Source organism: Numenius arquata, chromosome 7 (assembly GCF_964106895.1).
Source record: "Numenius arquata chromosome 7, bNumArq3.hap1.1, whole genome shotgun sequence".
Taxonomy (NCBI): Eukaryota; Metazoa; Chordata; class Aves; order Charadriiformes; family Scolopacidae; genus Numenius; species Numenius arquata.
Window position 1 is genome coordinate 51617841 of NC_133582.1, and position 15088 is coordinate 51632928.

Sequence of the window (15088 nt, forward strand, 5' to 3'; positions counted from 1 at the left end):
CAACTGTCTAATTCCAAAATCTGATCTGCATAAGTAATAAAGGGGTGACGTGCAAAAATCAACACTTACTCCTCTTCTGCCAGGGAAGGACTACCACCGATTTCTTCATACTTTTTTCATTCTGCAGTGTGTCAGGAACTGAAGCCTTCTCCTTTAACTCACCTATGACTACTGTTCAGTGATGCTCCAGCGGAGAGAAAAAACTCATATCATTGCTTTTATAAAGCAGCAAAGAAACACACTGCCTTCTCTCTGAGAACGTTTCACAGCGTTCCTTAGTTTTACCTCCTCGGCCACGTCTCAGTCAGGCCTTTATCCATGTGCCGAGCTTGAACAATATGAGCTGTCCTATTTCTGCAGGATTACTCACATGCTTAATTAGGAATCTAAGTGCCCAGCTGAAATAAAGCCTTAATTTCTAACAAAACTGAGTCTCAGACACTGTGCTTATTATTTGCTGAAGTGCAGAAGGCAGGGAAACTTTGTGAGGAGCTGAAGCATGGCATCAGCTGATGCTCTGCATCTTGCCACATTGCTTCGCACCAACGTACTGACCTTAAATAATGCAAATAAACATTAAAGTGGCATTGACATTAGACTTGCTTAGCACATGCCAATCTCAATGGTGGTGAAAGCAGAAAAAAAGTGGTTTTACACCTCTTCAAAACTCAAGCATGTACGTGCTGTAGCTGGAAGTCAAAAATGACTACGCTGTTTCAGCAGTCAAACAAATTACCTACTTGTCACATGAAGCAGGTAAGGTTATTGGTTCTGCTCTCAGAGCAGTGCAGCACTGGAGCAGGTTACCCACAAGGGTGGCAGAGGCTCTGTCCCTGAAGGGTTTCCAGACTCTCCAGGCTAGAGAAAGCCATGGCTGTTCTGCTCTAGAGCCGACAAGAGTTGTGCTGCAAGTGGGAAGTCAGATCAGCTCACCCCAGAAGTTCCTGCCAGCCCACGTCTATGATTCTTATCTTCCTTTCTCTCCTACCTCAGTGACAGTAAAAAGGCAAAGAGCCATTTCATATAATATTCCTAACATACAGCAGACTACAAAAAGAAATCTGTTATTGGATATTTATTTGTTGATCTGTTACTCAGGTATAAATGCAACCAAACCCACTACCTAGAGACTGTTTGCTGCTAGTAACTTTCCATATTTTTTTCCCCAAGTCCCTTCCTGGTAATACAAAGTTATTCTTGCCATTTATTTTATTTTCTGTGTCCCAGGGCTACCAGAAAAAGTCTGAAAAACTCTGTAATCTGTGAAACCTATGTACCTTCTAACAATTCTTCATAAGCAAGTGAGAATCTTTTGCATCAGAAGTGTCCATCTTTTCCAAATACAGCTGAAACAAGCCTGTACATTATGCCAAAGAGTAAGGCTTGGATTCTAAAAACTGTTTCACTTTGCTCGGCATTTGCCCATGGATATGTGCAATACTGCTTATTTGAATAATTAAAAACAGGAAAGTCTGCCTGTGCTAAGAAGCTAGAAGGATTGAAGCCTTGATCACGATATCAATAAAAGGCAACACCATGCACCTGAATTTATCGAGGACTTAAAAAAATAAATCAAAACTGTATGCAAAGTATCTTAATAGTATGTTTGCAAACTTTAAAAGTTACAAGCTAAAATACACTGAAAATAATTGTTAAATAGGCTGTAAACACAAACTGCTAAGAGTGAAATACATACACTAAGTTAAAACTGTGAAGAGACAGGACAGTAGACTGCATCATAGACTAATGCTATCATTGGACATAACCTCTATAATTAATTTACCAGATTGGGATTTTTCTAGCTGAGTAGAGAAGCATACATTACCTAACATTGCAATGAAAAATGTATGTCTGTGGCTAAACAGTTTCAGCAGTAAAACCCTGTAACCTTAAACTATATTCTGCATTTTGGAGCTGTCTCACTTTTTCCAAGGTCCTTCATGCATGAGGTTCAGATGCTGAGGCCATGACTTTGTCATTACCACAATACTGGCATCCTACATATATCTGAATAGGAAATTATATATTCATATTCTATAAGTTCATTCTGGTTTGTTTTTTTTTTTTTAAATTTTTTAAAAAAGTTTCCTGGTACTATGTGTAAGCTATCAGGCAAAAGTAACCAAACGTTTTCACTGCGTGCAGTGATCTGTCTGCTGCACCAGTGGGACAACTAAGAGAAGGTAAGTAAAGGCATGTGCTTATTCCCTGACTTTTTTAATGAAAATTTCCTTCAAAAAAGGAAACATCTGTCATTTCAAATCCTGCTCTCATCAGAGTCAATGGGAGATTTTCCATTGATTTTTGAGTAAGCCAGGTTCCTCTTCCAAAAACACCAGCTCAAGTGTCCAGCAAAGTACGCTGGAATGGTCCAACTCAAATCAATACATTCTTGCTGACCTTTGAGGAGGTTTTTCTTATACGTTCAAAATACTGCAATAACAACAACAACAAAAAGTCTCTAGAAAAAAGTGTTGTGAGAAGCAATTTTTGCAATTAAATGGCATACTCAAATTTTGGTTGAAAAAAATTCCAGTCCATTCTGAGGCAGAATGTCATTCCCAGGTAACATACAGGTGATGTCTTTGAAGTCAGCAAGGTAGTTTAGTGTGCATATAAGTGAAGTCAACAAGTTTATTCCAGTCTTTAAAATTATACGTGTACATGCATGTAACTACTGTGATCCTTGTCTTTTTGTAGTTCCATTTTGGTAACGGCACTGTACTGAATTTGAAGTTGCCACAATAAAAGAGAGGACTTTCACTTAGAATAGTTCTTTATCTGAAAACAGCAAAAATACCCCCTCTGCACCCAAAGATATAGTTTCATTAAAGTTCTAGTAAGAGTTTAAAATAAAAAGATCAAATTTAAAGGCCATCTTTAATAAGCGTTTTAAAAGACAATATTTTCTCTTAAATCTGTACTACTTTATTAGAAAATACATTTGGAACAAAGCAAAAAGAGCACAAAATATGCACTTCTGCACTGCACTCAATGTAAATGATTTTTCTGAAGGCAGACAGGAAGGTTCAAAGAACAGATAATGGTGTCTCCAACTTCTAAACCACCACTTCAAAAATCAGCTTCTATTGCTAAGGATCAAAAATATTATTATCTTAAAGTGATTTGGTGACCCATATAAAAAGACAAGTATACTCAAGCCTGACCTTTAGTAAACACATGCAGCCTTAACCTGTACCTCCGGAATCCTTCCTGAAAATCTCAGCAGAGGAACCAGGAAACCCAGGATTCACACATTGTAAGGCAACCCAGACAGTCTGCCGCTTATAACCCTGCTGCTGCACTTCTGCCATGGAGAACCAGAAAAGTCCAGGTTTCGCTGCTGTCTCACACAGTAATTTCTACAAGCACCTAGTACATTTATGTCTTTTTTCTAAACAAAGAAAGGGAACAGACCTAACAGTGACACCTTGGTAAGGTACTGAGATTATTCAAATTTCTCATATACTCACAGTATGATTTCCATATTGGAGGCTGGTATTCTTCAGCATCTGAAATAGAAGTAAAAAGGGAGAAAGAAATCAGTCAATTGGCCACTGGGTCAAACCGTCAGCGTGCATTTTTCTGCTGAGGGACCTCTGCTTGTCAGCAAAATTCACATTTCTTTCCCAAGAGAGATGCTACCTCATTTACAGTACAGTTTCCTCTGCAAGAGAAGAATATAAATTTCAACCACCTGTGGACCCAATGTGCTTTTTCCAAATTATTCAAATATAACAGGAATTAATTTTTACCAATTTGCATATAGTTTCCTGACTCACCAGTATTTTTAAAATAATTAACTAGACTAGTAACTACATTATTTATTTACTTTACTTGGCACGATAAACAGACAAATCACTACTGATTTTCAATCAGGTTTCTAACCCCACTATTAACATTTTAGAAGGAGCATCAATGAATAACACACGCCTTCGCTAAAACAATGCACAGCTCAGGCTGGACTCCGATGCACAGACCCGACAGTTTCAATGAGATTCAATTACACTTCTTGAACTGACTAGAATATTAAATTTGCATACTTTCCAGAAACTGCATCAGCAAAAACAATTTTAAAAAGTTAGAAAAAGGAAAGACTGCAAAACCCGCAATTGGAAACAGATAATTATTGCCTTTATCGACTGAAGGGGCACAAAAAGAGTTGGTATCTTCTGTTATGCCAGATTTATACAATGCTGCTGGGCAAATTTTTGGCACAGGGGGCAGAGCTTCTGTGTTTAAAAGTATAAATTTATAGAGCCTGAGCTAAGCCCCCAACCCCACACTGAGAGCCCAGTGAGCAAAGGGCTCTCCAGGCTGGGAGGCAGACTGGTGCAACTGGAGTGCATGGCGAGGGTATGGTCCAACTCCACAGGGAGGTTTCCAGCAAGAATGGCTGTTACTTCAACCTCCAGAAATCCCAGCATGAGGCCAAGCTTGAGCAGTAGGAGTTAAATAAGTTACCATACACCAGCCACAAAGGGTGGGGTACCGGGTACTAGTTTGGCTCTGAACTGCCCTGTTGCCAAACACTTTGAAGAGTTATTTACAGGGGGTATGTCATTAACCTCCTAATACTGTGCAAGTTAATTAAGGTGTTTGGTATTTACTAAACTTCTACTTAAGTTATGCTAATGTAATTCAATTATAGTTGCATAGCTCACGCTCCCAGTCTATTTATACACACACAACTGCTTTAAATATATCCCTGCAAAAGTTTGTTTACTAGGCATGTTAATCATTAACTACCATCTGCCAGTTTTAACTCTATTGTTTTAAAAAAGGATAAATGTAGTAATGATCACAGTTACTGCCTGCAATAATAATCTGTGACAATTTGCAGATATACTGATCAGGAAACCCATTCAATTCCAGTTTCAACTGCATCTACTTCAGAAATTTAGCAATTTTTAAAATGCTCCCAGACTGACAGAGTCATACCGTGCTGTAGCAATCCAAGAGTAATTAGCTTGCAAGTTCATTATACAGAAGAATTATTTTAAATTATATGAAGCTATTCATGAGACCAGTGAAATTTATTCATGCAAAAGCTGACTAATTTTTTCTCCTCTCACATTATAATGGTAATATATTACTCTTTTTTTTCTTATACATCTGCTGTTCCACGTATAGTTTACCATAACACCATAATATTGTGCATTAAATTCCTCTGTCATACTCGTGCAGTACGGCAAGAGGATTTCTGAATTTGCTTCACTTCATATACTTTTCCAACAGGAGAAACATTGAGATAATGCCGATATCCGATTATCTATACTTGTGACTTCAAAAAAGGAAATAATAGTGGGGAGAAACAATGAAAATCCAATGAGTATCAGTTGTTGCTTTCATCTTCCAAATTAATTATAAAGAGCACAGTAAATCGAACAGTGAAAACGGATCTACAAGTGGCCATAAAGTACTTCATTAGCCTGAGACAGACTGATGGTGTGGAAACACTGCAGCCTAGGTGGAGAACAATCATCCAGGAGATAGTCATAAAACAAAACTCCCGATGATTATGTTAGATTTGTCACGGTTATGAATCTGTCAGCCCAGGGAAGAGCCAACAGAACCATTCCTCAATAGCACACTCGGAGGAAAATCATGGGTCACCAGCTCCACATTCACCTATACGAGGCACTGCAACATCCCCTGCGATCCCTTCAGCTGACAACACGTCCCTAAATCCCAGGGAACGGAACTCCATGTATGTGGTAGTATTAACACTGTTTATTGTCAAGCTATCGTGCATGACATCTGATGGCATCCATTTGTAGGGAATAAAGAACAATTAGTTTAAATACAACCTGGAGACAGAGATCATGCTTAAGGATCAGGGAGATGTTTAAGGGAGCCCAGATATAGACCTCTTGCTCCCTTCGTGGAAGGAGGCCACTGGGCCCTTGTCTATACCACGGCCGTGTACAGCTGAAGATGCCATTCTGCTCAGCTGTCAGTGTGGAAATTACCCTCAGGACAGCAATTACCATGTCCGAGTCATCAGAAATACATTGACTCTCTTCCTTGTACAACACAGTCTTAGCATTCCAATCCTGCACGACTAGATTAGACTAAACTTCAGCCCTTCTTAAGAAAGAGGACAAACGAGGCAAACTCTGCTTGAGCAGACTAGATTACTACTATTTGACCTTTTCTGAGATTTCTGTTCTGTTTCTTTTTTCATATTAGTCCTCTTTTATTGTAAGGTAGCTCTACTAATTAGATTATGCTTCACTCTCCATCACTAGACTTAACACAGCAGGTTCACAGAAGTTGCCAATAATAGTTTGGGTGGTCATCTCGGTTACTACACAACACCTCAACTCCTACAGCTTCTGCCTTCAGTTCTGCACATGGTTATGGCCTCAGCCAGGACCACAGACCTCAGTTTTGATACACCTAGCAAAAATCAATCAATCGATAAATCAATTACTTACTCGGCACAAATGACAAAGACCCTGCCTAGATCTCTCATCAAGTGATATTCCTAATAGGTACTTTGATGATAATGCCTATAACAACTGTGACTGGCAGCACGGGAAAGAGGGTTCACTGAGGTACTCTGAGGTGACAAGACAGGATCTCTCCTATTGCTGTTTTCTTGAAGGGTTCACACTTTCAACAGCGACTTCTCGTCTAAATTCAGAATTCTTGTCAGCTAAAGGCAAGGTTGAAAGCAATTGTCACAGGAGAAACACAGAGCACAAAATGAGTATTAGTTCTGAAAAGCTCAACAAAATGTTCCAGGGCCAGCTATGATATATCTTTCTGAGTCTAGAGAGACTCACTGTAAAAGAATTACAGAATGTCCAGAAGTTCAGGTCTTTTTTATTATTTCAAGTCTTACCAATACTGTATCAGAATTGACCTTAGCAAAATCAGAAAAGCTAAGGTGTACTCACTGGAAAGAGTGAACTGGCAAAAAAGCATGAGACTTCCACGAACAATATTGTTAAGTAAAAGCTTTGAAAAATACTAGTTGAGAAGGTTAATATTTATTAGAGCTGAAAAAGTAACTAGAAGTTAGTTGTATGCTATACAGAAAGCCAAAAGGAATGGCAAATGCTGACTCTCAGGAAATATTACAGGTACCAGAAAGTTTCTCTCTGCATGCATAATTGACACAAAAAGATACTGGAGAAAATTGTCAAATCAAAAGTGATACTGTGGAATCAGAAAGTGAGAGTAAGGAAAAGCAATTTAGTTCTTCACTGAATTTGCTTTTCTCTTCACAGAGTAGAAAGGATGAAAAGCATCTTAGGAATAAAATATTTTCATAAACCTGATGGAGCACTGTAGAGCTGAGTAAGTGTAAAAAGACTACAGTGAAGGGAGTACTGAAAAGTTGGCAAAACTTTAAGCAGCCAGATAAAAAGCAAAACTGTGTAAGATTTATTTTTAAAGAAACAGGAAGACAGAAGACAGCATTTCTGTAGATGATGGGTGGTAAATGGTTAGCACATTACTCAGAGCCATTCTTGAGCAATTTCTGAGAAATGGGCTTACAGTAATTATATGGTAAGTAAAGTTATCCATGGACTTCAAACCTTGTTCTTCACCGTGTCTGGCTACGTACCAAAGGTGATACCTTTCTGGTTGTAGTTGTGAAAGACACTGGAATGACTAAATTGCTTTTTACTACTTCCTTGTACTTTGTGAAGATGATGATGTAACACCAGTGCTTGTGGATTTGTGCTACCAGCACTAGGACTGACGTAGCTAAAGCAGGTCTAATAAGATACCAACTAAGCAAAAACTTTGTTTCTTCTGAATACCAAGACTGGTAATGCACTGGGAAGAGGAAACTGTTTTACATGGAAGATCACAAATTCTGTCACATGAATGAAATATTTCTGACTTCAAAGTAGCATTTCTAATTATAAGGGGAACAGTAACAAATATCCATACTGTATGGATACACACCACACCCTGTTCTAGATATTCTGCAATGTATTAATGATTCCTATGGTAGTAGAGAGTTACGCAGACTAGTAGTAGGACAGCTACCAATAGGCGATCATCATTCTTTGCTAATTTCTTTATAGTCAGTATGAAAGAAAAGATTTTCCTTTGCCTTTGTCCTTACAGTAGGATTATAAAAAACATTCTGCAGTTCACCTTGGAAGAACTGCCTGAGCCCAATTTTCTGCCACCATTGTCTGAAGTTCAGACTTCCTTTCCAGAAATAACTAATTTTAAAACTATGACCTGTGTGTGCAAGGAAAGACCCTTTCATGCAAGAAGAGCCAATTTGGAAGCCACTGGTTTACTGGCAGGGTGCAGATAAATGATTCACCAGATGAACAAGTCTGGTTACTAATTTTTTCATCTTCTATTGTTATTTTCAGGATCAGGACTAATAATTATTAGTATTTTAATGCCTTTTATATATTTCCTTTAAAGAGATTTTTCACAGTTTTAACATACACATGTTCATATTTATAGCTTTGTTTCCAAAACATTAGTGTACATTATTACACTTTTCTTATTTTTATATATGTAATTATATATATAACAATAACATGTAACTGTTGAGTAAAAGGCTATGTCAAATGTGAAGTGTTTGTACTCTTCAGGCATATATATTTTTCCTATATTATTCTTCATACAGCCAGAATTATAGTGTACAATTGACTATAATGGGGATGGACACCACAGAATCACAGAATGGTTGAGATTAGAAGGGACTTCTGGAGGTCATCTGGTCCAACCCCCTGCTCAAGCAGGGTCACCTAGAGCAGGCTGCCCAGGACCATGTCCAGATGGCTTTTGAATATCTGCAAGCATGGAAGACTTCCCAACCTCCCTGGGAAAACTGTGCCAGTTGCTCGGTCACCCTCACAGTGAAAAAGTGTTTCCTGATGTGCAGACAGAACCTCCTATGTTTCATTGTTGTGCTCATTTTCTCTGGTCACATCACTGGCCACCACTGAAAAGAGCCTGGCTCTGTCCTCTTGGCACCCATCTTTCAGGCTTTTATAGACTTTGATGAGATCCTCCTGAGCCTTCTCTTCTCCAGGCTGAACAGTCCCAACTCTCTCAGCCTTTCCTCATACGAAAGATGCTCCAATCCCTGCATCACCTTAGTGGCGCTTCGCTGGACTCTCTCCAGCATATCCATGTCTCTCTTGTACTAAGGAGCCCAGAACCGGTGTGGCCTCACCAGTGCAGAGCAGAGGGGAAAGATCACCTCCCTCGACCTGCTGGCAACACTCCTCCTAATGCCCCCCAGGACACCACCAGCCTTTTTCGAGGGAAGGGCACACTGGGGGCTCACTTTCAACTTGGTGTGCACCAGGACCTCCAGGTCCTTTTCTGTGAAGCTGGTCTCCAGCCAGGCAGTCCTTAGCACATATTGGTGGCTGGAGATTAAAGTGAAAGAGTTCCTTGATAAGGTCAGTTCTTTTTCAACACGTAAAACATAATTGCATTATTTATTTTCCACTCTGTGATTAAAACTTAGCAATTATCAAAGCTCATTTTCATCTCATCTGAACCCCTAATGGCTAATCTTGTGGATGGAGAAGGGCTGTTTTAATTTATTTTGCCCTTTCACCAATTAATATATATGCATACACAACTATCTCACATTGCAGTCATTTTGCAAACTATTTTAAATAGGCACTTTTTCCTATATTTGATTGTCATTTGGCATATACCTTTGGGCGTTACGATTACTCCTATTACATCCAGTAACTGTCCTTGCAGGCATGTCTGACTACACTTTGAGAAAGAACATTCTTATTTTTTAAGTTGCAAATAATCATACTGTCAAATGAGCACCTCTCTTTAACTCCTGAAAAGTCACTGTTCCTTTGAAGAGCAAAATTAATTCTCTTGCAGTTAATAATTAGCGATGTAGCTGTTGAAACATTTCAGTGTGTCAAAAGCTCTGTTTAATGTTTCATTCAGAACCCACAGTTGCCTATGGAGGAGCCAGTACTTGCCAGCTTTATTGCTGAACTTTCTCATCACTGGTACATGGACAGCTAAAATATGGAATGAGACTTCAGCTTTTGTTTTAATGAGACGCTTCAACTCACGGTGTAAGGCACAGAAACAGAAATGATCAAATTGTTTATTTGCAACATAGTTTATAATTGGTATATTAATTCAGATGATGGGTGCTTCCCACTGTGCTATTCTATTTTTTTTAAAAATTCAGCAATAGCGTGTAATTTAAAATGTCAAAAAGTGCTCACAAAAGGGGTGGAGTTCTCTCTTGCACAGCAATTAGACTGAAACAGTAAGCTTTTAATAACCACAATATAAATTGACAGCTATTTTGTATCTTTTGCTTTTGCCTACCATAAACTTGCTATTAGAAGCCACTGCCATAAAGGTAGCTCATTTAGTCCGTTCTACAAATCAGAGACTTTCCAAATCGTGCTCTCTCCTGCTTTTGCTTCAGATTTCAAAACAGTGTCTTTCTACTAAGAGACAGGTAGACAGTCCATGGATAATTTTGTTTCATGCACATGTCTGTTCTACTAAAATGCAGATGAAAGATCAAGCAAATCGGTAAATTTAATAATTTAGAAGTGTTATCAAGTATCATATAAAATACGACTGAAATAAGTGAATTATTAGGGACCTACTCCAGCAGATCACAGGAGATTTGAATTATTTGAATCCCCAGCTAACTTGTAGACCAAAAGCTTGAGGAGCTACGTTCTGCAGTTGGTGAGGGGTATTAGCCAGCTAAGACCATCCAATTGGAGCAACATCCCATTTAATTAAAAAATCTGCCTTTCTATTCTGCACAGATTTAAAGAGAATTAAAAGACTTGAAAGTATCATTCAAAATTTGGAGCTGGAGAGAAGGAATAAACAGGGTTCTCAATAGCAATAGGGAAGTGTAAAATGGAAGAGTATTTGTACAACCCTAGTTTTAGAAGTCTCTTTGGGAGAGTAGTCTTGCTTAGGGCTACCACGTGGGGCCCAAGAAATAGAATTAAACAGGCTTTTCCAGAGAGCAAATCCAAGAACCCGACAGGGGTCCAAGTGAGCTGATGCAAATATTCCCAATGCTTTAAATATTTCCTGGGAAATCTGTAAGATTTAAGAGTGCAGAAGGGTATTCATGCTGCCGAATCTTAGGCAGGTAGGTCCCTTTTCATGCTACATCACACTGAATCTTTGTGACCTTGGATGGCATTTAAGAGTTGCTGTGATTTAGGTGCTTTGAAACATTTTGTTCACAGAGCAACAATGAAGAATTTCCTCATGCAAGTCACTGAAGGTTTGTGTCTAAAAACTAAAAAGGTAGACAATGAAAAAAATCACAAAATATCACCTTCATGCTTCATTGCCAAAAATCTGAGTTAATGGCTGCCATTAAATTTAATCTGGTCACTAAAAATTACGCCCCAATGCTTGTTACCATTCTCTATTTTAACACTAATGCCAGTGTAATTAAAAAGTAAAACTCTTATTTTCACATTTTCATGTTTTTAATCTATAAACCAGAGGTAGCAAGACATTAAAATGGCACAATCGGGGCTCTGCCTGACTGAGAGATTGACATTTCTTTGGTAGGAATAAACAGATGACATGAGTTAAATCACAACACATTAGCAGACCTCCTATCTTACACTGATATACTTTAGCTTCTAACTAATGACCAGTTAGTTCCTGGCTAAAAATCAAGACCAGATAATCAGCTGGCATATATGAGAATAGCTCCGCTGAAGTAATTTTATCACTGTGCAGAATGGGGCAATGCATTTCCAGTCATTTACTTACTGCATCCTACAAAAAAAACAACCCCAACCCTCCAGCCAGTGATCCCTGGACTCAGCAAAGCAGTCCAGGCATTGTATGAAAAAGGATGTGACTGAAATAACCACAATAATGCCAAAAAATGGCATTAAAAGGGTCACCGTGAAGTATTTCAATTAGAGCATTTATGTTGAAGTAGTGTCAGCACATTCCCTGTTCCAGAAATGCACTCATACATTGACATGATGCCCGTTTATCTGGCTTGTCAAAGGAGCCAGCACATTCCCTGAAAACTTATTAACCTTTAGCAAAATCCAAGTCGTTGCTTTTGGTAGCTCTGCTATTTTTGACATGTGTCATTTTATCATCTCTCTAAGCAAGGGCGCTTTTGAGTATTCAAGGGTATGAGGTGGTCCTGGTCCTGCAGTTGACTGTGGAGGCTGCTCAACAGCTTTTCAGAGATCATCTCCATCTTCCCCCTCTAGCTCTGCATCCGCCTTTCTCTGGATACAGAAGTATTTTTAAAGGCTGAAAGCCCATACTTGGAATAAAGTAGAAACCCAGTAATTCATCTTGCTCAGCAAAGCCATGTGATTCAGAGAATTTACATTGGTAACTTAGAAAAATCACACTGCGTTGTACTCAGCGCAGAGGCTACGCATATACCAGACACCTTACTGAACTCTGCAGCCTAAACACAATTTCAAGTCCCAGACATCAGAGATGAGAACTACTCTCTCTGCCATCCAGAAAGTGCCCAATGACCTGCAGAAAAATAAACAGTTAGCAAATAATTAGATCTTTCTTTGGTTTCCTTTACAGGTCCTGTAGTATTTGCTGCAATATTTGCTTCTATACATTAAAGCACGAAAAACAGGAAATACACCACCCACCTGCAAAGTGTATTAATCATTCCCACAGCTCTCTGATAAAACTCTGAATAATCAGGGCTTCTGGGATAAGAGGCAATACTCTACATGTGTACTTCCCCTATTACAAAACCATGACATTTTTCTTTTAATAATGGTCTTTTGGTGAACTTTTAATTACAGTCTGCAGCAGATCTAAGTATGTCAATTACATTCAAGGCCAACCGAATTATTATTTTATGCAGAGTTAGTTTCTGGACGTATAATTTATCTCTTTTTAAAAAGTTTTGATTAATCAATGTCAGCTATTACTGAGGCACCCATCTCTTCAAATATGCTGTACAAATGGACAAACACTTCACAAGTGTTTCACTTTTCTACTGTATCGCCACCCACCATTTAACTGCTCAGTACTGCTGTTCCTGCAGTTATTAATTTCGATCTAAATAACAGAGAAATGTTTATCTTAAAATTCGGTTCCATAATAGTAAGTTTATGCTGACAAGATTCTTATGTCTTAGAAAGGTCTATCACTTTCCTCCCTGCAATCTTAGCAATAAAAGATTTACTACCAGTATTTAAAATCACTAGAAAACTATCATGGATTATTTCACCTCAGAAGAATAAGGTTTATGCATTGTTTTCTTACTCAGTAGGAATTTTAATTGCATTGTGGAAGTCTGTAATTCTTCCAAGAGCTTTTTACTACAGCCTGGCACTTTTGCAGTTGATAACGAGTACTTACAGTGTCGTACCTTTGCAAAATACCTGGTACGAAACACTATAAAATTTAAAATACACTTAGGTCTTTCACAAGTTTTATCAAACTAACTAACATGGCTGTGCAAAATATCCCATTTCTGGGCACAGATGACAATTTTGCTGTGCAACTTGCAACGTTGACTGCATTCTCCCTAGAGAAATACTGGTTAATGGCACATCATATGAGGCAAACCCAATGTCTCTCTAACATTTTCATCGTCAAATTAAAACAAATCCAAAACGGTGCTCATAGAACAGATGTACAAGTGCCTCCAGTGGCACCAAGGAGGAGGACAGAATTTAGCCACCTGTAACGTACAAAGGAAAATGTGACTGCAGCCTGGCCAATATCCTGATTTGCTACTTTGCAGATTTTCAAGATGCATATAACACAAAAGAATGCTGAATTTACGTGTCTTGGAACACATGAAGCTTCTTAGTATGTGATAAGTAAATCAAATGCAGTTAAAGCAGTAATTCCCATGCAAAAATGGATTTTGCTTCTGTATAACCAGAGATAAGCTGGGTTTTTTTACATAAATAAATTACAAAGGAAGGAGAAAGTACAATTTTTCTCAGTAACTTTTCTGGAATTGTTTTTCACCCTTGTAGAAATAGCAAAGAAAATTTGTTTCTTACCCCACTACATCCCACTTATCTTGCAGATACGCTCAGAAGACAGTCTGAGTTAAAAGCTTATCCATCAGATCTTAGATCATAAAATCAGTACAGTACGAAAAAACCATCCTCTTCCTTGGAGTTATTTTTAAAGATACACATAGGTGCCACAATTTTGAACTCATCCCACTAAAACACTATGTAAGGTCAATTAATTATGAATAAGGCAATGGTTTTGGCACAATAATATTTAGTATATTTCATGGCAGAGGCACAGGGAAGAGAAGCAGTATTCATCAAAAGCTTAGCAAATATATTTGCTATAAGCTTCCAGCAGTTAAATAATAACTAATATTCAATACAGTATCAGTAAGCAAGTACAAATTCTACTGTGATTTATACTCTGAATGATAAAGTTCAGACTTCAGATACCTTCATTTATTTTCTGTGGGCCAAAATCAGCAGCTGATCTTTATGACCCAGCACAGTCTCCCCTTTAAACAGCAAATGAGTCAGAATTCTTTAAATGCCGAGACAAAACCACAGCCTTGACGATAAAACCCGACTCAATGCACTGGAGGATTACAGGAGCCGCTTTGTCCCTGTGTCTAAGCTCACCGGGCACGTGTGGAGGTACCAGTATGCTGCCAGATCACTGGCTATGGACACAAAAAAGATGCTTTCCATCAATTGCTTCCCAGTAATGAAACCAACAAAAGCCTTGTTCCTCTGAAAACGTACCAGTCTTCATCTAACAAAACAAGGTTCCGTTCAAGTATTTTTTGACTCCCAAAGAATGAACATGTGTCTACACGCTCACAGACTCATAACTGACTAATGTTACTCTGGAGCACAGAGAGGGGAGAAGAAAACAAATTCCAGCCTTTCCTTTGGAAAGATCTGGCAAATCCCCAAAGAGATATGATGCAATTTTTATAAGCTAAGGGGAAGGGTTGGTGCTGAGCAAGAACTGCAAGCTTGGTAGCAACCGCCATTCTGCAGTTCTGCTCTTATCCTGGGAGACAGGAAAGCTGGGTAAAATGATGACACCACCAGAGCTAGGATAGATACTTCATCTTATAAGGACACCAATCCATGTGAAACATTTTTTAAAA

The 15088-nt window shown here is 38.6% G+C and overlaps 1 protein-coding gene across 1 annotated transcript in view; it reads right to left on the reverse strand.

The window, feature by feature from the left end:
* CHN2 (chimerin 2) overlaps positions 1-15088 on the reverse strand; it is a 167712-nt gene that overhangs the window by 95501 nt on the left and 57123 nt on the right. The window contains exon 2 of the mRNA XM_074151192.1: positions 3474-3512. Within this exon, the coding sequence (XP_074007293.1) occupies positions 3474-3512 (39 nt within the window). The remainder of the gene's footprint in view (positions 1-3473; positions 3513-15088) is intronic.